This window comes from Urocitellus parryii, chromosome 4, assembly GCF_045843805.1.
Source record: "Urocitellus parryii isolate mUroPar1 chromosome 4, mUroPar1.hap1, whole genome shotgun sequence".
Classification (NCBI taxonomy): domain Eukaryota; kingdom Metazoa; phylum Chordata; class Mammalia; order Rodentia; family Sciuridae; genus Urocitellus; species Urocitellus parryii.
In genome coordinates, this window is record NC_135534.1 from 6,526,314 (window position 1) to 6,554,205 (window position 27,892).

The 27,892-nt window shown below is 37.3% G+C and overlaps 1 protein-coding gene across 1 annotated transcript in view; it reads right to left on the reverse strand.

Moving 5' to 3' along the window:
- The window catches only part of Top6bl (TOP6B like initiator of meiotic double strand breaks), an 82,510-nt gene extending 56,165 nt beyond the window's left edge, over positions 1-26,345 (reverse strand). The window contains exons 1-3 of the mRNA XM_026396586.2: positions 26,295-26,345; positions 24,649-24,787; positions 16,655-16,708 (exon numbers count right to left, since the gene is read on the reverse strand). Of these exons, the coding sequence (XP_026252371.2) occupies positions 16,655-16,708; positions 24,649-24,787; positions 26,295-26,324 (223 nt within the window). The 5' untranslated portion in view covers positions 26,325-26,345. The remainder of the gene's footprint in view (positions 1-16,654; positions 16,709-24,648; positions 24,788-26,294) is intronic.
- Between the last annotated feature and the right edge of the window lie 1,547 nt (positions 26,346-27,892).

The window sequence follows — 27,892 nt, forward strand, 5'->3', positions numbered from 1 at the left end:
CTTCAACCATTAAACTGTCATAACTGTCAAACCACCCCCGGCTCTATAAATATGCAGAGCTGTTCCTCAATAAACGGGCATTTTCTCCGACAACGAGCCTTGTTCGTTCTTTCAATTCTAAATGGAGAAAAATTGAAAGCATTCCCTCTAAAAACTGGAACAAGACAAGGATGTCCTCTTTCACCACTTCTATTCAACATCATCCTTGAAACTGTAGCCAGATCAATTAGACAAAAGAAAGAAACTAAAGGGATACAAATAGGTAAAGAAGAACTCAAATTATCACTATTTGCTGATGACATGATTCTATATCTAGAAGATCCAAAAAAATTCCATTAGAAAACTTCTAGAACCAATAAATGAATTCAGCAAAGCAGCAGGATATAAAATCAACACCCATAAATCAAATGCATTCCTATACATTTAAATCCACTGAAAAGAGAAATTAGGAAAACTACTCCATTCATAATAGCCTCAAAAAAAAAAAAAAAACCTGGGAATCATCTAACAAAAGAGGTGAAAGACCTCTACAATGAAAGCTACAGAACACTAAAGAAAGGAATTGAAGAAAACCTCTTATGTTCCTGGATAGGCAGAATTAATATTGTCAAAATGGCCATACTACCAAAAGCATTATACAGATTTAATATAATTCCTATTAAAATCCCAATGACACATTGCTGGTGGGACTGCAAATTGGTTTGGCCAATTTGGAAAGCAGTATGGAGATTCCTGGGAAAGCTAGGAATTTGACCCAGTTATTGCCCTTCTTGGTCTATTCCCCGAAGACCTTAAAAGAGTGTACTACAGGGATACTGCCACATCAATGTTCACAGCAGCACAATTCACAACAGCTAGACTGTGGAACCAACCCAGATGCCCTTCAATGGATGAATGGATTAAAAAGTGTGGCATCTATACACCATGGAGTATTACGCAGCACTAAAAAATGACAAAATCATGGAATTTGCAGGGAAATGGATGGCACTAGAGCAGATTATGCTTAGTGAAGCTAGCCAATCCCTAAAAAACAAATACCAAATGTCTTCTTTGATATAATGAGAGCAACTAAGAATAGAGCAGGGAGGAAGAGCAGGAAGAAAAGATTGACATTAAACAGAAGCACGAGATGGGAGGGAAAGAGAGAGAAAAGGGGAATTGCATGGAAATGGAAAGAGACCCTCATTGTTATAAAAAACTACATAAAAGAGGTTGTGAGGGGAATTGGAAGAAAAAACAAGGAGAGAAATGAATTACAGTAGATGGGATAGAAAGAGAAGATGGGGGGAGGGGGATAGTAGAGGATAGGAAAGGTGGCAGAATACAACAGTTACTAGTATGGCATTATGTAAAAATGTGAATGTGTAACCGATGTGATTCTGCAATCTGTATTTGGGGTAAAAATGGGAGTTCATAACTCACTTGAAACTAATGTTTGAAATATGATATGTCAAGAGCTTTGTAAGGTTTTGAACAACCAATAAAAAAAAATATTACCCTTAAAAAAAAATCCCAATGACACTCTTCATAGAAATAGAAAAAAATCATGAAATTTATTTGGAAAAATAAGAGACCCAAAATAGCTAAAGCAATCCTTAGCTAGAAAAATGAAGCAGGAAGTATCACAATACCAGACCTTAAACTTTACTACAGAGCTATAGTAACAAACAGCATGGTATTGGCACCAAATAGACTTGTAGACCAATGGCACAGAATAGAGGACACAGAGACAAACCCACATAAGTACAGTTATCTCAAACTAGGCAAGGGTGCCAAAAATATTCACTGGAGAAAAGATAGCCTATTCAACAAATGGTGTGGGCAAAACTGGAAATCTATATGTAGCAAAATGAAATTAAACCTCTATCTCTCACCCTACACAAAAATCAACTGAAAGTGGATCAAAGACTTAGGCACTAGAACAGAGACCCTGTGCCTAACAGAAGAAAAAATAGGCCCCAAAATTCACCATGTCAGCCTAGGATCTGACTTCCTTAACAAGACTCCTAAAGAAATAAGCCAATCCCACAAAACTGAAGACCAAATGTTTTCTCTAATATGCAGATGCTATTTCGCAAGAAGTAAAATCAAGAATCAATAAATGGGATGGATTCAAATTTAAAAGCTTCTTCTCAGCAAAGAAAACAATTAATAACATGAGGAGAGAGCTTACAGATTGGGAGAAAACCTTACCAGGCGCACCTCCAATAAAGCATTAATCTCTAGGATATATAAAGAACTCAAAAAAATTAACACTGAAAAAACAAATAACCTAATCAATAAATGGGCTAAGGAAGTGAACAGACACTTCACAGAAAAAGAAATACAATTGATCAACAAATATATGAAAAAGTGTTCAACATCTCTAGCAATTAGAGAAGTGCAAATCAAAACAACTCTTAAGATTTCAACTCACTCCTGTCAGAATGGCAATCATCAAGGTGGGCTGGGGTTGTGGGTCAGTGGTAGAGCGCTCGCCTGGCACACACAAGGCCCTGGGTTCAATCCTCAGCACCACATAAAAATAAATAAACAAAATAAAGTTATTGTGTCCAACTACAACTAAAAAATAAATATAAAAAAAAAAGAATACAGGTGGGCTGAGGTTGTAGCTCTGTGGTAAAGCACCTGCCTTGCATGCCTGAGGCCCTGGGTTCAGTCCTCAGCATCACATAAAAATAAATAAAAATAAATATATTGGGTCTATCTACAACATATATATATATATGAATAGGTAACAATAAATGTTGGTGGGGGGCTGGGGATGTGGCTCAAGCGGCAGCGCGCTCACCTGGCATGCGTGCGGACCGGGTTCGATCCTCAGCACCACATACAAAGATGTTGTGTCCGCCGATAACTAAAAAATAAATATTAAAATTCTCTCTCTCTCTCTCACTCTCACTCTCTCTTTAAAAAAACAAAATGTTGGTGGGGATGTGAAAAAGGTACACTCACACATGGATGGTGGGACTGCAAATTGGTGCGACCACTATGGAAAGTAGTATGGCAATTCCTCAGAAAATTGGGAATGGAACCATCATTTAACCCAGCTATCTCACTCTTTGGTTTATACCCAAAGGACTTAAAAATCAGCATACTATAGTGATGCAGCCACATCAATATTTATAGGAGCTCAATTCACAATAGCTAGACTATGGCACCAACCTAGGTGTCCTTCAATAGAAGAATGGACAAAGAAAATGTGGAATATTACTCAGCTTTAAAGAAGAGTAAAATTATGGCATTTGCCAGTAAATGGTTGTAGTTTGGGGAGAATATCATGCTAAGCGAAATAAGCCAATCCCACAAAACCAAAGGCCAAATGTTTTCTCTAATATGCAAATGCTAATTCACAATAAGGGGGGGCACTAGGGAAGAATAGTGTTACCTTAGATTAGGTAGAGGGAAGTGAAGGGAGGGGAGGGAAGAGGATGTGGGAATAGGAAAGATAGTAGAATGAAACAGACATTATTACTGTATGTATATATGTGATTACATGATCAATATGATCCTGCAATATGTACACTCAGAAAAATAAGAAATTATATGTATATATAATATCTATATAATTTATAATAAAATATATATAATTATATATCCCATCTATATATAATATATCAAAGTGCATAAATGCATTCTACTTTCATGTATAACTAATTAAATAAAATTTTTTTTTAAAAATTAGATGAGCCTTTTGTCTTCAGAAAAGATGCTGGGGAAAGATGCTTTGGTATTAATCACAAAAGAGAGAAAGCAGAACTAAGTAACTATATTTTTCTTTGTTTTCATTAAGATACAGAGATGGACTTTAGAACTGGAAAGGGAAATGAAGGGAAAAAGATTGAAAAAAAAAACTTGTGAATCATCTCTTTAAGCATCATCTGCCTCTACGCAACTTCAACAATTCAACCACCAAATGTGGTATGGGCTAACAAGTACCAATTCTGTAGATTTCTTCAACTTGTGATGTGACCATAAGGAATTATTGAGGTAAGAAAGAAATATATATATATATATATATGTACATTCACTGAGCATAAATGGAAGCTGAATAGGCAAACCTCCAACACAACAGGGGACTTTGAAATACACTGTTTAAGACAGCTTTTGGAACAAGTCTGTCTATGTTCATGTTTCATGCTCAAGCACTTACTGAATTTTTTTACTTTGAACAAGTTAGTTGACCTTGTATTGAAATAAAATTTCTGTGGCCTAAGGATGTAGCTTAGTGGTACAGCACTTGCCCAGCATACTCAGGGGCCCTTAACCACTGAGAAATATCCCCAATCACTTTTTGTATTTTGTTTAGAGACAGGGTCTCACTGAGTGGCTTAGCACCTTGCTTTTGCTGAGGCTGGCTTTGAACATGCAATCCTCCTACTTCAGCCTCGTAAGCCACTGGAATTATAGGAATGTGCCATGGCACCCAGCTCAGACTTTCTTTCTTTTTTTCTCTTTTCAAATTTTTAAATTGGTGAATTACAATTGTACACATTCCTAGTACCAAAAAAAAAAAAAGGAAAGTCTATCATATCAAAGATTTTGCAAAAAAACATATAATCCCAAAACATGTTTAAAAAAAAGTATTTTGGGAAATACAGCATTCATTCCAAACATACAATACTGGTAAATTAGGGAAGAATTTCCTAGATCTAATAAGGAGTAGGTACCAGAAACTATTATAAATATCATACTTAATGGTAGACTTTTAAGTAATCCCATTTAAGGAAGGCAAGACACAAATGCTTAATATCACTTCTGCTATTCTACACAATACTAATTCTATTCTATCCAATACATTATAACAAGGAAAAGAGGACAGCCATATAAGGACTAAAAAGGAAAGGACAAAGTTTTCACAATTTAGAGACACACTGACTATCCAAATAGAGAATCCAAGAGAATCTACAGATGAACTGTCAAAATTAATAAGATGGGGATAGAAAGATAGTAGAATGAAACAGACATTATTACTTTATGTATATGTGTGACTATGTCTAATATGATTCTGCAGCATGTACACTCAGAAAATGAGAAATTATATCCCATCTATGTATGATATATCATGTGCATAAATGCATTCTACTGTCATGTATAACTAATTAAAACAAATAAAAAATTAATAAAAAAATTAAGAAGGATTCCATTAAATTGAAAACAATAGCAACAAAAACTATTAAGATTCTAGGAATGAATATAATAAAAGATTTTTAAGTCCATTATTTATTTGTAGAATTACGAAGTTTTAAAAGAGGATCTAGGGGCTGGGGATATAGTCATCTGGTAGAATTCTTGCCTTGTGTGTACAAGGTTCTGGGTTCAATCCCCAGTACTGCAAAAAAAGAAAAAAGAAGATCTAAATATGGATGACATCAGCAATAGAGTAGAATAGTAAGCCCTACTCCTTTCTCCCACAGAGACATTGACTTAAAACAATATCAAATTACCTTTGTGAAAACTCCAAAGCTGGTTAAGAGGTTACAGAACTCTAGGTGAGCACAAAGCCAGGAAGAACTAAATCAAAACTGGATCCAGGCTAAAGGAGAAACTCCTATCTGAGACATCCTAACTTTATAGCAGAGAAAGAAAGAATCCACTAAAATATACACTGGCTCTTAAAGCTTCTTCTGGAAGGTGGCATACATTGCTTCCATTCACATTTCATTGGCCCAAGCAGGTTATATAGTCCATCCTAACACTGATAGGGCAAGAAGTATAATTTCTCATAGGAAAAGCAGAAAATTTTTTGGAACAAATAATAAATAGAGCTGGGGTTATGGCTCAGTAATATAGTGCTTACACCTAGCATGTGTGAGGCACTGGGTTCAATCCTCAGTACCACATAAAAAATAAGTTATTTCTTAATAATAATAATAATAATACATAGCAAAATGTTCTCTGGAATCAGGCCAACTTTTAACTTTACTTAGGAGCCACTGGCTCTTGAGCAAGCTCCTTATTCTCCTAGAGAATTTACATAATGGAAATGATAGTATCTCCCTCTTTGTTTTGACAATTAAAGTAACATTTGAAAAAAGAAAATCCAAATGACAAGCTGTATCAACTCATGGAAATAATTAATACTATAAAAATGTTAACTTCCACTAAATTAATCTAAGCTCAATTTACTAGCAATAAAAATTGCAGTAATAGTTTTCATGGATATTAACTAATTGTAAAATTCACAGGCAAAATTAAAGTTCTTAAAAGCCAAAAACAATTAAAAAAAATAAGAAAGATGGAGGATTTGCCCTATCATATGGCAGGACTTATTCTAAAGTTTTAGAAAATAAGGCTAAAATAAATACTAGATCAAACAGAAACAGATCCAAGCATATACAGGGCCTTAGCATATGACAGAATAGGAACACAAACTATTAAGGAAAGAACTACCCAACTTGAGTCGATACATGGAGCAATCTGTTTGAAAAAGATTTATATTCTTAACTTGTTTCATAACTAAAAATAAACTCCACCTGAGTGTGGTATTACTATAATCCCAGTGACCCGGGAGGCTGAGGCAGGAGGATCACAATTTTAAGGCCCTCAGCAACTTATCAAGACCCTGTAACAAAGTAAAAAATTTTTAAAAACGGCTGAGGATGCAGCTCAGTGGTTACGGGACCCTGGGTCCAATCCCAGGTACCAAAACAAACAAAAAAACAAAAAATCCCTCCACACTAACTATAATAATTAAATATAATAATTAATATAATTTTAAAGTTTTAGAACTGTTGAAGGATTTATATAAAAGAATATCATTACAGCTTCAGTATAGAAAACAACAATTTCAATCAATGATTGCAGTTTCTACTTCATAAAACTAGAAATGGAAGAAGAATAAATAAGACCCAAAGCAAGAAGAAAAAAAAAAGGAAAGAATCAAAGACTAGAGTAGAAATCAGTCAAATAAAAAACAGTCAAAGAACATAGTCAAGGGAGAAATAAAACACTGATCAAAGAAAAAAAGAGAAGATGTAAATTAAATTACCAACCAATACCAGAAGAAAGAAAAGTAATATTGCTAGGGATTCTATAAATATTTAGAAGGACAATCTCATGAAAAAATTAGACTTATCCCAGGAATGCAAGGCTATTTAACATTCAAAAAAAATGTAATTCACCATATTAACAGACTAAAAAAGAAAAAAAAAACATGAGCTTCCCCAAAAGATACATAAAAAAAGCACTTGACAAAATCTAACATCCATTCCCCTAAAAAGTCCTCAACAAATCAAGACTAGGAGAGAATTTCCTCAAACTATGACAGGGTATCTACAAAAATATACAGTTAATATCACCATATTTATTTGTCAAAGACTGATCATTCCCTAAAATCAATAACAATATGAGAAAGTCTGATCTTGCTGGGCGCAGTAGTGTACACCTGTAATCCCAGTATATGCCTATAATCCCAATGATTTGGGAAGCTAAGGCAGGGGGATCACAAGCCAGAGACTAGCCTCAACAATTTAGTGAGACCCTAAACAACGTAGCAAGATCTTTTCTCAAAATAAAAACTAAAGGCCTGATATAGTGGCGCACACCAGTAATCCCAGCATCTGGGGAGGCTGATGTAGGAGGTTCACAAATTCAAAGTCAGCCTCAGCAATTCAGTGAGGCCCTAAGCAACTTAGCAAGACCCTGTCTCTAAATAAAAATATAAAAATGGGCTAGAGATGTGGCTCAGTGGTTGAGTACCCCTGGGTTTAATACCTGGTACCAAAAAGAATAATAATAATTAAAATAATTAAATAAATTTAAAAGGCTGGGATGTAGCTCAGTGGTAAAGCATCCCCAGGTTCAATTCTCAGTGCCAAAAAGAAAAAAGAAAGTTTGATCTCACCACTTATATTCAATATTATAATAGTGGATCTAGCTAGTTCAATAAGTCAAGAAAAGAAGAAAAAGATATTTAGACTATAAAGTAAGAAATAAAACTAGATTTGGAGATGCTATGATCCTCCACGTTGAAAATTCTATGAAATCTACAAAGAGCTACTAGAGTAAGTTAGTTTAACAAAGTTGAAAAATGCAAAAATGGGCTGAGGATGTGGCTCAAGCGGTAGTGCGCTCGCCTGGCATGTGTGCGGTCCAGGTTCGAACCTCAGCACCACATACAAACAAAGATGTTGTGTCTGCCGAAAACTAAAAAAAAGAAATATTAAAATTCTCTCTCTTAAAAAAAAATTAAGAAAAAGAAAAATGCAAAAATAATCATACTTCAAATATTAGCAAGGAAAAATTAGAAATTGAAAAATATTAAAAGATCACCTACGCGGCTGGGGCTATAGCTCAGTGGTAGAGCACTTGCCTTACACGTGTGAGGCACTGGGTTCAATCCTCAGCATTGCATAAAATAAATAAACAAATAAATAAAGATATTGTGCCCATCTACAACTAAAAAAAATATTTTTAAAAAAGATCACTTACGGGGCTGGGGTGGTGGTTCAGAGGTAGAACACTTGCCTATTGTGTGCGGGGCACTGGGTTCAATCCGCAGCATCACATAAAAATAAAGTAAAGGTATTGTGTCCAACTAAAAAAATATATTTTTTTAAAAAAGATCACTTACCATAGTATCAGAAATATTACTATTTAAATCTTATAAAATTGGTACAATATCCATACCCTGAAAACTCAAAATGTGATTAGAGAAATTAAAAATAATCTAAACATGGGTTGGGAATATAGCTCAGTTGGTAAAGTGCTTGCTTCACGTGCACAAGGCCCTGGGTTCAATTCTCAGCACCACACACACACACACACACACACACACACACACACACACAGAAAAAAAAAACCCACCTAAACATGGAAAGATATGCCATGTTCAAGGATCAAGCCCAAATATTGTTATAGTAGATGTTATTTCTCTGCCAAAGTGATCTAGAAATGCAATGTAATCTCAAAATCCCAGCAAACATTTTTCCTCAAAATTCATATGGAAATGTTAAGGGCCTACAATAGCCAAAACAACTTTTAAAAAAGGAAAAAAAGACCCTTTCATTTCAGTTTATTTATTTCAGAGAACTTCTCTTCTTTTTTATTATTAACTTTTTTATTAAGCAGAATGCATTACAATTCATATGACACATAGAGAGCACAATTTTTCATATCTCTGGTTGTATACAAAGTATATTCACACAATTCATGTCTTTATACTGTACTTTGGATAATACCATCCATCACATTCACCATCATTTCTAACCTCAAGAACTTCTCTTCTAAAGACACTGTTTAAAAAATGAAAGGATTGACAGGCATGTTGACAACACCTGTAATCCCAGCAACTCAGGAGGCTGAGGCAGGAGGATTCCAAGTTAGAGGCCAGCCTGGACAAGTTGGTAAGACCCTGGGGATGTGGCTCAAGCGGTAGCGCGCTCGCCTGGCATGCATGCGGCCCAGGTTCGATCCTCAGCACCACATACAAACAAAGATGTTGTGTCCGCCAAAAACTGAAAAATAAATATTAAAAAAAATTCTCTCTCTCTCTCTTTGAATGAGAAGTCACTCATTATTTCTTAAAAAATAAATAAATAAATAAGCAAGCCTGGGGCTCTTTGTCCCTCTGCTGTTGAAGGCCTTTTTTTAATATTTATTTTTTAGTTGTAGTTGGACACAATACCTTTAATTTATTCATATATTTTTATGTGGTGCTGAGGATTGAACCCAGGGTCTCGCATGTGCAAGGTGAGCGCTCTACCACTGAGCCACAACCCCAGCCCATTAAGGCCTTTTTTTTAATGTACTCTAAATATTAGACTCATTTCTAGGTTGTCCTCTTACACCCTCTTCTTGAGGTTCTGAGGTATGGAACTAAAGACTTATGTTTTCAGCTTTTTTGATGGTCAAATCCATCTTTTCACTTTAGCTTGATACTAATTTTTGAAGCACAAAAGTTTTTTGTTTTGTTTTGTGGTGCTGGGGATAGAACCCAGAGCCTCTCACACATGCTAGGCAAGCACTCAATCACTGACCTATACCCCTAGCCCTTGAAGCACAAAAATTTTTAATATTGGATGAAGTCCAGTTAATCTATTTTCTTTTGATTATTTGTGCTTTAAAAGTCATATGCTAGAAAACATTGGCCAATCCAAGGTCATGAAGATTTGTTTTCTTCTAAGACTTACATTATTAACTCAGATTTAGGTCTTTGATCCATTTTTTAGTTAATTTTTATATATGATATCATCTAACCACTTTTTAGAATGTATTAAATGGTTTACCATAAAGTTACTAAGGGAAAAAATACCTTACCAGTCAAATTCACCACTACAGAAAGCCAACTCCTATGTTACCACATGAGATAAAAAAGGTATGTGGGAGTTGGAACAGTAAGTGCCCAGCTGATTACTCAATGAGGAGTCACAATAGTTCAAGAATTTTAAGCCAAAGTAGGTACATGGCAGACTAGCTCCCACAGTTACATACCAGGGGATGAGCCAACTCTCAGGAATTCTGATAATAAGGGCTATCCTTTTGCTCCTCTTTGCTAATCCAAGTTCAAAAAGAAAAAAAGTGGCCTGGTGTGGTGGCACACATTTATAACCTAATAGTTCTGGAGGCTGAGGCAGGAAGATCACAAATTCAAAGCCACCCTCAGCAATTTATCAAGTCCCAAAGCAACTTAATGAGATTCTGTCTCTAAATAAAATATAAGAAAAGGGCTAAGGATATGTCTTAATTGTTAAGTGCCACTGGGTTCAATACCTGGTACAAGAAGGAAAGGGAGGTTGTGGGGAGAGAGAGATAAAGCAGGGAGAGGGAGGAGAGGAAGGGAAAGAAAGGAAGAGAAAAGAAAAAGTCAGTCTCACTCAAATGTGGTCCTGTCAATTTCTCTATTAAAAGCACCAGTCCTTATTCCCTTTCCCAACAAACTACAAGACACCAAAATTAAATTTAGGGGAAAAGAGTCTCTTTGACACCAGAAGCTAAACTATAGGGAAGAGATAAAGATGGAACTATCCTAACCATATAATCATATATATTAACAGCAAAGAAGTCCTTCTTAATTACAAGGACTAGTATTCTTATGTAGTATTTTGAAAAAAAAAAAAGTTCCAACTTGGAAATGTTTTTCTTAATGTTCAAAAACATTTGAACATTAAAAAAATTCCAAAATGTATAAAATTAAATTACATCAACAAACATGGGAGAGCTGAGTATGTACTAAGTGGTAGAGCACTTATCTAGGCATGCACAAGGCCCTGGGTTCAATCCCCAAAATAAAATAAAAAGTAAACAAGGGAATAAAAATTTATTTTCAAAATATAGGTAAATAAATAAATATAATGTAAATAAAAGAGATAGGAAAAAAACAGCAAAATGAATAGAGACTGCCAGGTGCAGTGGTACACACCTGTAATTGCAGTTATTCAGAAGTCTGAGGCAGGAAGATTGCAAGTTCAAGGCCAGCCTGGGCAACTTAGCAAGACCCTTAAAATAACATAAGAATAAAAAGGGGGGGGCTGGGATGTGGCTCAAGTGGTAGCGCGCTCGCCTGGCATGCGTGCAGCCCGGTTTCGATCCTCAGCACCACATACCAACAAAGATGTTGTCTCCGCCAAGAACTAAAAAATAAATATTAAAATTCTCTCTCTTAAAAAAAAAAAAAAGAATAAAAAGGGGGTTGGGTTTGTGGCTCAGTGGTAGAACACTTGCCTAGTATGCGTGAGGCACTGGGTTCGATCCTCAATGCCACATTAAAATAAATAAATAAATAAACAAAATAAAGGTACTGTGTCCATCTACAAATAAAAAATTTTACAAAGAATAAAAAGGGGTAGGGGTACAGCTCAGTAGAAGAGTGCTAGCCTATCGTGCATGAAACCCTGGATTCAATGCCCAGTAATACTAAAGAAATAAATACCTATGAATATGAATTCCCCACCATTTCATCCATATTCCCTTATTTTATCTCTCCTCTTTTTATCTTCACTTCAGTAAGGGTATAATAAAAAGTAGTCTCCAGATTTGAGCAAGAGGGATGAACAGGACCAATTATGTTTCACTAAGTAGATATTTGTGAGACAAGTAGTTCTACACGGTGAATAATATATAAAGTGGAATTATAAATAAATGGACAAGTATACAATGTATAATGGTATTACATATATTTAAATGTAATGAGATATTTTAAACCACACAAGAATTTATCTCTCTTAATGGGCATCATTCTACAAAGGGGATTATTCTCATTGACAGAAGGCACCAAATATGGTCTGAGGTTTTTTTATTCTAATAAGCAAATCAGACATCATTAGAGAAGGAACATGAAGCTATTTTAAAATTAATAAGTAATAATCCTGTATTACAAAAGGCAAAATTAACAAAAAATTCAATTAGATAACATAGGAAAGGGGCTCGGGATATGGCTCAAGTGATAGCGTGTTCGCCTGGCATGTGTGAGGCACTGGGTTCGATCTTCAGCACCACATAAAAATAAAATAAAGATACTGTGTCCATCTAAAACTAAAAAATAAACATTAAAAAAAAAGATAACACAGGAAAGAATTGAAAATCCTGTCCCTCAAAAAGCCAAGATTTCTAATCCTAAAGAATATAAGAGTGTTATATTACTAGAAGGAGTGGAACAAGCAACACAAGTCAGTTTCCAGAATATGAACCCCATTTTAGTCACACATGATATTACAGAGGAACTCATAAATAGAATAGTATTACTGACAAAGCCATTCCACTGGAGTTTAGGAGATACATTTGTAATAGAGAAGAAAAAATAAGTCTCATCAGCATAGAAATGATAAAATTTAAAAGCAGAAAAACTGTCTGAACTTAAAAATAAAGAATGATGCAGAACAAAGGAAGAAAAACATTACTGGTGACCGAACTTTGGGGACTACACTCCAAGTTACCAAAAGAAGCACCTTGAACATATCTCTATTAGAGTCCCTACCATACTACATTTCATTTGCAGAGCTGCCTCTCCTTCCCATAACCTCTGTGGCAAAGCAGATGTCACGTTTATTGAATCAATGTATGAATAGTTAGGGACCAGAAAAGAAAGGGGAAAAAAACCACAAATCATTAGAAAGGCTAGGAAACTAGAGAGAATACTGGGTTATTGCTTATTAATTCAGCATTAAAATGTCTCAAAACAGGACTGTTTTGAATAGGAGATCATCTGAAGTATTCCTGATCTAGAGAAAAAGTACCCTGCTACCATACTGATAGAATAGATTTAAGAACTAAGAAAACTGAAGCTGGATGGCTCTACAAAAATCTAGTTCCCCCAAAGAGAGGTGACCTTATTTTAGGCACAGAGATAAATCAACTGAGCAATAAAGATGATAATATACACTGAATTCAGAGGCATACTATTAATTTTGTATAGATAAATAATTCGTTTTTTAATATTTATTTTTAGGTGTAGATGGACACAACACAATACCTTTATTTTTATGTGATGCTGAGGATCGAACTTGGGCCCCGCCAGTGCTAGGCAAGCGCTCTACCGCTGAGCCACAATCCCAGCCCAATAAATAATTCTTTAGCTTCTGGAAATTTGATGATTAATGAATGAGATGCCAGATGAAGCTGAATAAACTGTGATGGACCAATTTAAAGCAGTCTGATAACAGTATTAGAGGAATGCTAAATAAATAATAATAGTAATAAGGGCATAATTAATGGTGCATAAGAGGGAGTTAAGGGATTCTTGGCCAATTTCCTTTGTGAGCTTCACTGAGTAATTCATGTCACTAATTGGTATGAATAAACAGCTTTATGGAGTGGAAGTTAGTATTATGAGCCCTAACAGCTGAAGAGAAGACTTAGGCTGCAGTTGGCTATTAGAGGTGATTGGCCATGAACAAAAGACTCAATTTTCATTATGTACTTTATGTGCAATACATTTTTGTACAGAGTCACCTATTCTTTATCACAGGGATATAAAAATAGACTAAACAAAATTGCTTTGAGCTTTTAAAATAATAGTTAAATTAAAACGAAGTCACTGTGACACGTTTAAAATTTGTATTAGCATAATAAACAGGTGGTTATCCCATAAATGATACTCAATACTTCCTCCCTAGTAATAATAACAATAATAAAAACCATTCCCTTGTTCTTATGAGCTTTTCATTTTTTAAAAGCACTTTCACAAATATTAATTGAAGAAGCAGTCTTATGTATAATTTGACCACTCCTTGTACAAGCATATTAAGTATGGGTTTATGTTATAGGAAATACTCCTATCTCCTCCCTAGTAGTAATAATATACTCCCTTTTATTTTCATGGATTTTCATTTCTTTCAAAGCACTTTTATACATATCAACTAGAACAGTGAAATTAGGAATGATCCTTCCCTTCTTTGCATCATCCCAAGGGTGTAATCCAAAAAAAAAAAAAAGAAGAGAATCTAAAAATCAATAAGTAAACTAGATGATTTTGAGGCAGTTAACCCCTAATTCCTGAATATGAATTTGGATCACCCAACAGTCTCTGAACAGAGCAACTCTCCAGAACCTTAAGTGAATTCTCCCTTTCTTTTAGGCATAAACTTAGGAGGCAGTTAAAAAGAGTGATTAAGATATTATAAGTATCCTAGGTGCGATGGCCCAGGCCTGTAATCTCAGCGGCTTGAGAGGCCGAGGCAGGAAGATCGGGCGTTCAAAACCAGCCTCAGCAACTTAGCCAAGCACTAAACAACTCAGTAAAACCCTGTCTCTAAATAAAATACAAAATAGGACTGGGATGTGGCTCAGTGGTTGAGTGCTCCTGAGTTCAATTCCCAGTACCAAAAAAAGATAAGTATGAACACAAGATAGAAAATTAAAACTAGATACAACTCCTCTGTATGAACACCAGGCCTAAAGTATATTGAATACTCAATAAATCATTGCAATTATTGCTAAAAGAAGAGCATTCTACTCAAACTCAAGATTATCTGTTCAGAAGATGAAAATAAAAATCTCATATTTTTTATTACTTTTCCACCACAATTACTATTTTTATGTGTATGTACAAGAAACCAGAACCTAAACAAAATTGGAATCACAGGGCAAAGGCTGAGATCTATTAAAAATTTAAAGATACAAACAGTTGGAAGCTAGATTCCAAGGGCCAACGCAAGGCAAGGCAAGGCAAGGCAATGGGGGCCTGATGGCCCTTAATTCATCAAGCAAGCATTTTTTCAAGTCCTCATTCTTAAGCTAAAATTTACTCCAAAGAAGCAGTTTCAAAAGGTAGAATTATTACCTACATATTTGTGTCTTTAGAGTATTCATCTTGTAACAGAATTACAAAAATAGTTTCTTCCTTTTGTCTGGTATGACCAAGATGAAGGGAGATACTTTGAGATAAACAACAACTTGAGTTGCTGGAAATCTGGATATAAATTAAAATATTAAATTGATTTTCGTTTTACAAAGTTTGCAATTACACTAAGAAAACCTGAAACTTAAAACAACCCAATGGGGGCTGGGGTTGTAGCTCAGCAGTAGAGCGTTTGCCTAGCATGTACGAGGCCCTGGGTTCCATCCTCAACACCACATAAAAATAAATAAAATAAAGGTAATGTGTCCAACTACAACTAAAAAATAAATATTTTTTTAAAATTTAAAAAAACAAAACAACCCAACGGTGATAAACTTCATAAACATTTACTATATAACATATACCTTTCTAGTATAGCTTTTTGGTTGTTTCCAGTTTAATACACAACATATTTTCTTAAAACTAGGACTAATGGTCACTAACACCCCAAAACCACTTCAGTTTTGGCATATATTGTGAAATACAATATTAATACTAGTCAAAATCATTTTCAGTAAAAGCATTCTCTATGTATTCTTTTGTTTAACTAGATGGTAACAAATACTTCACTAAATTTTTTACCTGAGGTGAAAGGGTAAAGTTTCTAAGCTGGAAAGCTTGAATGTAAAAGATTAGGTATTATTAAATTCCTCTGTTACACCCAGATTCCTGAGATAGTTAAAACAACGCCCTACTGGCCGTTTAGCCTAGGGCCCTGTGCAGTTCCTCACAGGGCCCAAACCAATCAGTTTGAATGTGTAACCCGCTTACAAATGACCAATCACCCTCGCCCGCCAATGATTGTGCCAATCACATCTCAGAGTTGTTGTTCAATTTCCCCGCGCCTCATGATGATTTGTTCTGATGTATGCAAAGCCTCCCACCCTCCCCAAAAAGTGTACTTAAGCTCTGTTTGAACCTCTGCTCGGGGCTCTGAGCTGCGCTCCCTTCTTGAGTGGGCACAGAGTCCCAGCGCGCTGGAATGGATCCCCAATAAATCCCCTTTTGCCAATTGCATGGAGTAAGTCTCTTGTGTGGTCTCTCCCTCCGACGCTCCGCCGGACCCCTCTTACAGAGGCTGTATACAGAGTAGTCAGAGAAGCAACAGTCAGATAGGTATCATTCTTGTATCTATATGGTTTTATAGATCATCTTTCAATGGAGTTGCCAGATAAAAAAATAATGCAGGCTAAAATTTTACATGAGACATACTTGTACTAAAAAAAGTTATTATCATCAGAAATTCAAATTTAAATGGGCATCCTGCTTTTTTACTTACTAAATCTGGCAGCTCTTTCAGTATAAGTCTGTTTCAGAAAATACCAAATTCATCACCAGTAAGAGATTTAGTCTTGTAAAAGCTGTGTAATTCTTTACCTTTTTGTAACTTCTTGAGGACCAAGTCACCACAAATGCTTCTTGCAGAAGCAACTGTAACAGAATACAAAGAAATATCATAAATAAAACAATTAAATGGATTTTATTTTTTAAAATAAGGACTAGAGATATAGCTCAGTGGTAGGCTGTTTGCCTAGAATGAGAAAGGCCCAAGATCAATCTCCAGCACTTCCCCCAACCCCCACCCTAACACATCAACTGCCAAGTCTGAAAACACTATTTATAGATGCATAACATCAAAATGAGACCCTATTAATGAGTTCAGTTAAAAAAAAGAAAAAGAAAAGGAAAGAAAGAAAGAATGAATGAATGAATCAAAGAAGTACCATGAGGCTGCAATTACTGTTTGGGGGGCAGAATAATTTCTTTGCAATGATAACCAAATGGCAAGCCTTTTTACCTATAGTCAACAACTACTTATATTTAACACTAGGACATCCCCTTTGGATACTACAACACCTTACAGAAAAGGAGTATGAGAAAACTGCAAATTGTAGCTAGTAATTTGAGTATATATAATCATATTCCAGTGTAAATTAAAAATGTGGCCCTACTTTTAACCAATTTTACTCTCAAATATATTTTACTACACTATCAGGTAAGAATTCTTTATACCTACAATTCTAAATCTAAACATTAGAACATTTAGAGCAATAACTCTTCAGGACAGATGGTGAAGGAGGAGGCAGGCACTTAAGAAGGGTTTTGATCAGACCACCTGGAAGTTTTTTCTTTAAGACTCTAAGAACACTGTCACAGGAGCCAATAGAAATATCTCTATCCCTTAGAAAATGTGTATTCTGCATGCAGGGAATAATGATTCAGAATCATTGAACTAGAGTGAGAAATACCACCATTCTTCAAACGTATATTGTCCAGTGCAATAGTTAGAAGCTACAAGTAGCTATTTAAAATTTGGCTAGATTAAATTAAAATTTCAGTTCCTCAGCCATAGTAGTCATATTTCAAGTGGTCAACAGTACAGACAAAGAACAAATCTGTCATCACAAAAAGGTTATATTAGAAAGCAAGGCTCTACATCTCCAGATTTTAAATGATTCTGAATGAGATAGGTACAGTGGTGCACACCTATAATCCTGGTGACCTAGAAGGTTAAGGCAGGAGAACTGCAAATTGGAGGCCAGCTTAGAAAACTTAATGAGACCCTGTTTCAAAAAAAAAAAATAAAAAGAGCTGAGGGTATAGCTCAGTGGTACAACACCCCTAGATTCAAATCCCAGTACCCTCCCAAAATGATTCTGAACAAAAGACATACTTCAAAAGGCCAGAGCCCAAGTATCACTGAATATTTAGCAAAAGACTGTCTTCTTTTTTTTTTTGAATGTTTCTCATAGGCACATACTGGTTCTAACATAAGGGAAAATGGGTCATTGAGACAGAGATGGCAGATATAAGTAGATATAATCAAGTTAAGATTAAGTCACATTGGATTAGGGTGGCAGGTCTACACTAATGACTAATAAAGAGCAAAGGACAATCACAAGAAAAAAAGCCACAACCTAATTATCTTGCTGTATGCGTAAGATATTTCTAAAATACATATCACACCATATCTTTAATGTCCCTTCTTAGTTTTAATGAGTATCATATCAACAACTGTTGAAAACAAGCCACTTTTGGTGAACATTCTCAAAGAGAACAATCATTTCACCCGCTCCACAGCCCATCTAGTCACCAGTTTTCAGCTAGACTTCTGGTGTACCTACTAAAGTAATAATGTGCTATCCTTCAGAGGCAAAGATGACAGTAGGGTCTTATCTGTAAAATACACATTTTCAAGCGTGAATTCTCCAAAATTCCCTGTACTGAAGAGTATCTTTAAAGTGAGCAAGGGGTGCTATAATATATAGCATTTCCCAAACATTCTGTTGCACAGTTTACATTGGCAAATAAAGGTTGTAAGAAGATCCACAATAAAGATTGAACTCGGGGCACTCAACCACTGAGCCACATCTCCAGCCCTATTTTGTAATTAATTTAGAGTATATTTTATATATTTATTTAGGGTCTCACTGAGTTGCTTAGAGCCTTGCCATTGCTGAGACTGACCTTGAACTTGTGATCCTCCTGTCTCAGCCTCCCAAGCCACTGGGATTACAGATGTGAACCACTGCGCCTGGTGAAACCCATGTTATTTTAACCAGCATTTCCCAATTTAGATGACTACATAACTCCTTTCCATAACTCTAATATAATTAAACATCTTAATCCACACATTTTTGGAAAAAATTGTGATAAGTAATCATATTGGTTAAAACTTTCAACAGTTATCTGAAAGAAAAAACTAGTCATCTCTCTGCTTTTCATAAATGGATCCTTTCAGATATAAAATCTGCTAGTTTAGGAGCTGGGCATGGTGGCACACACTGGTAGTCCCAGATAGTTGAGAGGCTTAGGCAGGAGGACCGCTTGAGTCCCAGAGTCAGGCCAACCTGAGCGAACAAAGTGAGAGCCCAAATCAAAAAAAAGAAAAGAAAATTTGCTAGTTTTGTGGGCTAAATTACATATCCCTAAAAGATACTTTGAAGTACTAAGTAGATATAATCAAGTTAGATTAAGTCACATTGGATTAGGGTGGTCCTAAATCCAGTGATTGCTAATGATATGAGAAGGCCATGTGAAGGCACAAACACAAAGGAAAACATCATATGAAGATGAAATGACACATCTACAAGCCAAGAAACAGAAAGGATTGTTGGCAACCCCCAGAAGCAAGGAGAGGCTGAGAACAGATTTCTCCCACAGAGTCTCCAGAAGGAAGCAACCACTTACACCTTTATATTGGACTTCTAGTCTCCAAAATTGTGAAGATACATTTAATTTTTTTAAAAGCCACCCAGTTAGTGATACTTTGTTACAGCAGCCCTGGATAACTAATACATATTCTTCCTCAGTGGTTTCAAACCAAATTTAAAAGATGCTACTTTGCAGTTCCAGATAAAGAAGGCAGACTTAACATATGCATCTATTAAACTTTCATAAAATAGGGGCTGGAGATGTGGCTCAGCGGTAGTGCGCTCGCCTGGCATGCGTGCGGCCCGGGTTCGATCCTCAGCACCACATACCAACAAAGATGTTGTGTCTGCCGAGAACTAAAAAATAAATATTAAAAATTCTCTCTCTCTATCTCTCTCTCTCTCTCCTCTCTCACTCTCTCTTTAAAAAAAAAAAAAACTTTCATAAAATAGAACAGAGATTTTTTTTAAAGACAAAAAGCTCACAAGGCTAAAAGAGAAAAGAAAAGCCAGGCATGGTGGCCCACGCCTGTAATCCTAGCAGCTCTGGAGGCTGAGGCAGGAGGATTGGGAGTTCAAAGCCAGTCGAAGCAAAAGCAAGGTGCTAATAAGCAACTCAGTGAGACCCTGTCTCCAAATAAAATCTAAAATACAGCTGGGGATGTGGCTCAGTGGTTGAGTGCCCTTGAGTTCAATCCCTGGTACCCCCCCCACCCAAAAAAAGAAAAGAATAATATAATGAAATTCTAGAAATTAAAAAACAGAAGGGCAATAGGAAAGGATTTTGAAGACCTGAGAAATTTAATTATAAGGAGAAAGGAGAAAAGCCATGAAACCACCTGAATTATACAACAAAATCCCCAAAGACTCAGGAATGGCAGTATCAGGATCTCTGGAAATAGGGTTAAGATGAGTTGAAATGCTCAACTGAAAAAAATGAATTTCAGTAGAGCTTTACTTTCTCTCCTAGACTCATTCTAGGGACTGGTCCTCCCAAATTTGGTACAGGATAGGGGAGAAGCTGTTCTTCCAACATGAAAAACAGAAATCAGATCAAGTAGAAAAAGTAATAGCAACAGGAATTACAGAAAGCTTTTTGTTAAAAAAAAAATTTCTGTTACTCAGAAAGATGAGATGTAGCCCTCAAACAAATGCAAGATGCTAAATAAAAAAGAACATAAAGAAAGTGGGGGCCAGGCAGTGGCACATGCCTATAATCCCAGCGACTCTGGAGGCTGAGAAAGGAGGTCACAAATTCAAGACCAGCTTCAGCAACTTAGTAAGGCCCTAAGCAATTTAGGGAGACCATCTTAAATAAAAAATAAAGGGTGGGGGCTGGGGTTGTGGCTCAGTGGCATAGCACTTGCCTAGCATGTGTGAGGCACCAGGTTTGACCCTCAGCACTACATATAAATAAATAAATAAATAAATAAAGGTACATCAACTAAAAAATATTTTTAAAAATAAAATAAATAAAGGGAATGGAGGTGTAGTTCAGTAGTGAAGCATCTCTGGGTTCAATCCCCAGTAACACTAACCCTCACAAAAAAAAAGAAAGAAAGAAAGAAAAAGAAAAGGGAAATGCTCTTGGAAATAAAAACTGTGATAGCAGAAATGAGGACATCCATTAAATGTTGGAAAAGAAATGTGAGAAAGTTGCCTAGAAAGTAGAAAAGAAGAAAAATAGGACAAAAAGATTTTTAAAAAACAGTTTAGAAAATCCAATATCTAAATAATAAAAGTTGAAAAAGAAAAAAAAAAGAAATGCAAGGGAAATTTTTATAGAAATTTTAAAGGACATGAGTTTATAAATTGAAAAGGCCCATTAAGCACTGAGCACAATGGAGGAAAATAGACCTACAACAAGGCACATCACTGTGAATTTTGAAAACAGGGACTGTAGTAGACTGCTGGTACTCACAAATATCCTATTCTCTTCTTCCTGAGCATACAACTTTACCATCTCCCTCACAAATGCAGAGCACTGTGGCAATAAGACTAATGGAAAGGGAGCAGGAATAATACACATGATTTCCAAGTCTACCCTGTGAAAATCTTTGACTTCTAATAAGCCTTGCTCCCTTTCCCCATCCTTAGCTGAATTGGAGAGACCTTAAAGAGCCTAGGGGAGGAATCAGTAAGACAAATAGCTTGGATCTTGCATGAAACAAAATACATTTCTATACACACACTTATCAGACAATAAAAAAAAAATAAACATTTTCTGTATTAAGCCACTAAGATTTCAGGGTTTGTTATGCACCTAGCATTATTTACCATAATTAACACAAAGATAAAGATCATTTACTCTCCTAAGAACAACAGATCACACACAAAGTAATCAGAAAGACTATAGTTTTCAATAGCAACTCCTGAGGTTAGAAAACAATATGGAAATGTCATTAAAATTCTGAGAAATCAATTCTGACCTAGAATCCTACACTGAAACTATCACTCAGTTGTAGAGAGTAAACACTTTCAGAGATGTGATATCTCAAGAAATTTTCCTCCCCAACACTTTCTCAGAAGCTACTAGAGTCCGAGAGCCATCAAAGCAAATGAAGAAGAAAAAAAAATGAAGATAATAGGATTCAGGAACCAAAAAACCCAACACAAGAGAAAAACTGAAGAAATATCCTGAATAACAATGAACGGAAGATCCCAAGACATTATTTGCCAGAATCAGCAGGTATCAAGTCAAGATTAGAACAGGTCAGAAAATTCTAGTACAGAGTTTTTCACAAGGAAGAAATTGACACGCATGATGTGTTGGAACATAGTTGATAGTAGATTTAGATAAAAGCTAGAAGTTTGGGGGTTGCCTACATGATAAAAATACAGAAAACTAAACAATTAATGAAAGATAGAATTTAATGAAAAGAATCACTTTTCTAGATGACCGTGAATGGCATTTTATGGTCATAATAATGAGAAAATATTGATGTTCATTTCTGGTGGAAAAATTAATAAGAAAAAACACACATGGTAGAATTGGAGATATGAAAGAGAGCTATCATATTCTATAGTGGGAAGACAATAAATCATACCTCAAAAAAGGAAAATCCATGTACAGCTACACAAACATGTTTATAAACCTGTAAATATTGAAATAATCAACTAAGAGTAGAAACTATTAGTCTCTAGGAGAAGAAAAGTATAAGCATGCAGGGAATTACAGGTCTTGTAAAAAGTTTCATTGAATCTGGTTTTTTTTAAAGAAAGAGTGAGAGAGAGAGAGAGAATTTTTTAATATTTATTTTTTAGTTTTTGGCAGACACAACATCTTTGTTTGTTTGTGGTGCTGAGGATTGAACCTGGGCCGCACGCATGCCAGGCGAGCGCGCCACCACTTGAGCCACATCCCAGCCCCTCATTGAATCTTTTAACTTTTAAAAATATTTATTTATTTATTAGTTGTAGTTGCACACAGTACCTTATTTATATGTGGTGCAGAGGATCGAACCCAGGGCCTTGCACATACCAGGAGAGCGTTCTAGCACTAAGCCACAACCCCGGCCCCGAATCTTTTAACTTTTAAAACCATGCTCATATATAACTTTGACGAAACCTAAAACTACATAGCATATATATCTTTCTCAAAAAAACAATGATGTGGATTAAAAAAAAAAAACAATGATGTGGAACTCTGCCTGAAAAGTATTGTTACTGAAAAGCACATGGCACAGTCCTTTTTTAAAAAACTGGTAACTATGAACATATGTACAGAAAAATATGGAATATATACTGAATGTTAATAATTATTTTGAGTGATTCAATAAGAAGTCTCACTGTCCACAATATGCTTCTGTATTGTAATGTTTTACATCAAGTACCAACTTTTTTCTGCCAAAAAAATTATAGATATAATTGCATAAAGTTCAAAGACAATAAAGAAAAAAGTCCTCTATGTTAGACAGGCTTATGAAGTCCATTAGGCTCAAAATGCCTATGGAATTCAGTTTCTTAACAATTATTGTGGCTCAAGTCCTATTTTGAGAGAAATCAACCCTGCACAAATTAATTCAACCATTTACAGACCAATCGTCACCCTAACCACTTAGTTAAGCATTTCTCTCATGAATAAGGGAAACTACCCAATCCTAAGGAATTCATTCAGAGTAACAGCAAACCAATTCATCACACTCTTAAGGATGTTTAACACTAAGTACACAAGGAGAAGAGAGGTTGTTCCTGTTTAGGTATGCAAATATCTTAGAGTCCAGTGTACTATCCAATCTGAACTGATCAACTTCATTACAACGTATCCTTCAATAAACCTACACACACACACACACACACACACACACAGGCAAAAAAAAAGCTAGCACTTCCTAGATTCAAGAAAATATATTTCAGAGCCGATCAAAATGTATCAGCTTTCTCTCTCTCTCAAATTTAAAAACAAAAGGCAAAAATGATGAAAGAAAAAGACCAAGTGGAAAGGATATTTTTAAACTAAACTACAGTTCAGGATTATGCTATCCATCATTTCTTTTCCCTTTCCTTTATTGTTTTACTTCTTTTGCAACTGCCTGTCTTGGAAAGAAAAAGTAGGTAAAATTCAATATTGCTGTGAAAGAGCAGGTTAAAACCAAAAGCAACTAAAAAGGACCAAAAGCAATGTAAAAGAGGACAACTGACTGAGAAGAAGGAGAGAAGGGAGGGCAAAACAGTGTATTAGAGAGGATATATTTGAACATACATGTATGTATGGAAATATCACAGAGAAACCCATGAATATGTAAAATGAATGTTATAATAAAAAAGAAAAAAAGGCAAAGTAAAATTTTTCTTAGCAATTTTACTTTAAGCCAGTAAAATAAATAATCTTGTGCTATGAGTCATTCTGTTCACCTTTCCTATATGACACACTTGAGAATCAATCACCAGGTACTATTACATAATCATTTGGAGTTTGTTGATGGTACTGGCAATTGAACAGAAGGGTATTCTACCATTGAGGTACACCCCAAACCTTCTTATTTTTTGAGACAGGCTCCACTAAATTGCCCACACAGGCCTGAAACTTGCCATTCTCCTACAGCAACCACTGGAGTAGCAGAGATTATAAGCAGGCACCACTGCACCCAGCCTCATATTGGTTTTTTTAACTACATGATAAAAGATTATGACTACCTGAACTTTTTACATAAACTATGACATAAATCATGATCAAACAAAAAATAGAAAATCATTAATTTTTCTTCTTTTACTTACTAGTTGTTACACAATGAAGAGCATTTGGCTGGTGCTTGGAATTAATTGCTTCTATGGAAATCATTAGCTGCCCTTCTAGCAACACTTCCTTTGATTGTCCTGTATCACATTTCCAGTAAATTATTAAGTATCTCAAAATCTGAAGAATATAATGCAAAGAAAACAAAATATTCTTTTAAAATTATGGTAATAATAAATTTGTATGACAAATTAATAACTATTTTCCCCTAACTATTGCATTCCTTCTTGTGAAGTGTTAGATTTGCATTGTTCAGAGCAGAGCAACTTAAGAATGAAAACAGTGAAATTCAATGCAGTGCCCAACAAGATGGGAAACTGAAGAAATAAACTGCAGTATTTAGATAAGTATATCTGGAAAGAAAAATTGGGTGGGAGTTTTCTTTTTTTCCTCCCCAAATAAGCCAACATAAAGACTATGAAAATGAGTGACATCTGATTATGAATCATCTTTATTTTTCATTAAATTAACATTTTTGATAGTTAAAATATTATTTAAGAGTGTTAGAGGCAAAAATGTCTGGGTTTGAATCTCTGATGTGCCAAATTCCAGAATGTAGCCCTGGGAAAGTTACTTAACCTCTCTGAACTCAATTCCTCATCTATAAAAATGAGGACAAGGGCTGGGGTTGTAGCTAAGTGGTAGTGCTTAACTGGCTTGTGCAAGGCCATGGATTGCTCCACCGGCACTGTAGTAAACAACAAAACAAAACACTGCACACAATATTTTAAGTTGAATGGAACTCCAATATGTCTGAATAAAACATTTAATCTCGATGACACATTAAAATAAAATATATTTAATTCCATTATTATTCATGAAAAGTAGACTCTCGTTTCAACACTAAGGCAGCACCTTTTTTAAAGGCAGGGAGATCTGAGTAAGAGAACTTGGAAACTAAGATGCTAATTTGTGCCAGAGTTAGCGAAGAGGGTTTCCAAGCATGTCCTACACCTTCCTCGCACACCCTCTGACTTCCTGTGCTCCCTCTGTTCAGATTTCTTGAATCTTCATCCACAAGGCAAGCAGCTGGGAAACTGCACAGGCCTAGGTTCTACCAGGTTCTACCATCTGTGAATGTGAAAATTCTGGGTTCCGCTAACGGGAACAAGGCAGGTGGCCCGGGCCCCTCTCAGCAGCGCTCTAAGGCTGCTAGGCTATTTCACCTGCCCCCAGACGCGTAACAGGCCACCCGCTGAGCCTCGCCTTGGGCGATGGCTGTCCCAGTCAGCGGAGCGGCCACGTGGAGGGCGCTGCACTAGCTCCTCCAGAGCGCCCCGCGAGGCCTCTGGAGCTGTCACTCCGCTGCTCCTGCTCCCACGCCCCGCTCCAGCCCCTCCCAGCGCGCGTGCGCGGAATCCGGTGTACTCGGTGTCCGGGGAGCTCCCGGGTCCTGTTCCTCACGTGCAGCCAGACCCCCCAACCAGAGCAGCCCGGGCGCGACCCCTGTGCTCCCTGCCCCGCTGTCTCCGCCCTGCGCCGACTTTCACCCATTCCTAGCATTCCTGAATCTTCCTCCTCCACCTTGGGCAACGCCGGCCCTCCTGCCCGAACTTCATAGCGTCTTCACAATGAACCTCTCCTCAGAAAGTGGCTTTCTGTGTTTTATCTCCCTCCCCGGCATCACCTCGCAGACGGCCGAGGCCATCCCCTCCATTCCGGAAGGGGAACAACAGCGGAGCTCAGCCGCAAAATGCCCAGATGAGGCCCCGGCCTCCGGCTCTGCTGGAGCTTCGACCTCCCAGGAGCCCACGTCCGGCCGCGCGAGCCCGTCTCTTCCCGCACGCGCGAGCCCCGCCCCTGCCCGGCGCGCTTGCGCACTTAGCGCCGCCCGACCCCGGCCCGGAGGAGCCTTGCGGAGCCGCAGCGGCTGGTGGGCGGACAGCGGCCCGGCCCAGACAGGCCAGGCCGCGACTCCTCCCGTAAAGACTTTCCCACGGTGCCTCGGAGACGCAGCCCTCAGCCTTTTTTTACGGCGCTCGGAAGCTTCCCTCTACAGGGAGAAGCCGCGGGCGCCTGGGCCGGGACCCCAGCTGGCTCCGGACCCCCAGATGGCCTCGCCTGCTGCCCCCGGCTAGCCTCCTCCCGTTCCCAGATCTAGCGAAGGAAAACCGAAAGGCCAGTTAGACTTAGCTTCGGATGAACAATTATTTTTTAAAACCCGTTTACTAGTCTCGTGCAATATTTGGGACAAAGACTAAAAAATTATTCGTTAATCTGAAATTCAAAACTGAATTTCAGGGCGCCCTATATTTTATCTGGCACCTCTCCCAAGCCTCTCCCCAGCCAATTCCAGGGGACCCGGCCTGCCCCGCCCCACCAGGCTCTTCCCCTACGTTCACTGCACTAAATGTAGGGCTGACCACAGCTCAGCAAAGGGTTTTCTGCGGGTGTTCCCAGCTGGAAAGAAGGAAGGTGGTCCTAGAGGCTCCAGCTGCTGAACTCCTGGACTCAGGCGGGAAGGGGCATAGCTAAGGCGCTAAAGTCCGTAGCTGCCAGTGATCTCGCAGCTTGTTCCGTGGGCAGCCAAAAGAAAACGCTGATGAGATTTCTGCCTGGCAAAGAGTTGCCCTAGGAGAAGGGTGGGACTGGGTGTTGGCTGCTTTCCTTCGGGGAAAATTCTTCCACTCCAGCTCCAAGAAGCTAGGATCGGACAGAACCGGCTAAGGAGCTGGCAAAATGCCTCCCCAGTACACAACCTTGGTGCTACTGCAGAGAACATGTCTATTGACACCTGAATCATGCCCTTCTCCAGTCTGCCCAGCACTGTTGCCCCTCCTCCCCATCTCAGGTATTCAAGAGTTAGACCTATTGAAGGAAGGTGGCTTTTATTTCTGGACAATTCCTCATAACCATCAGATTCAATAAGAGCTTGGCATTTGCGGATCACTGGAGTCCTCTGCCTTTCACTCTTTCTCTCTTGTCCCCTTTTGGAAAAGGAATTGCCAAGGGGAAAGGAATTAACTTGCTGGCCACCACTGGTTCCTCACATGGATTGTTTCAGTCCCACAACCACTTTGTAAGATAATTGTTAGCTTCACTTTTTGATGGGTTGAGAAACCAAGGTAACTGTGAATGGCTTTTTAAAATAGTTCCCATAGTGTCAGCTCAGCAAAAATGCTCCACCTTGAGACTGGCATTGGGAGGGAAGGGTGGAGGAAGGATGGCAGTGGCAAAGCACTTCAGGTGAGCTGGCCTCCTGGCTTCCAGCCCTGGTCCTTGGAA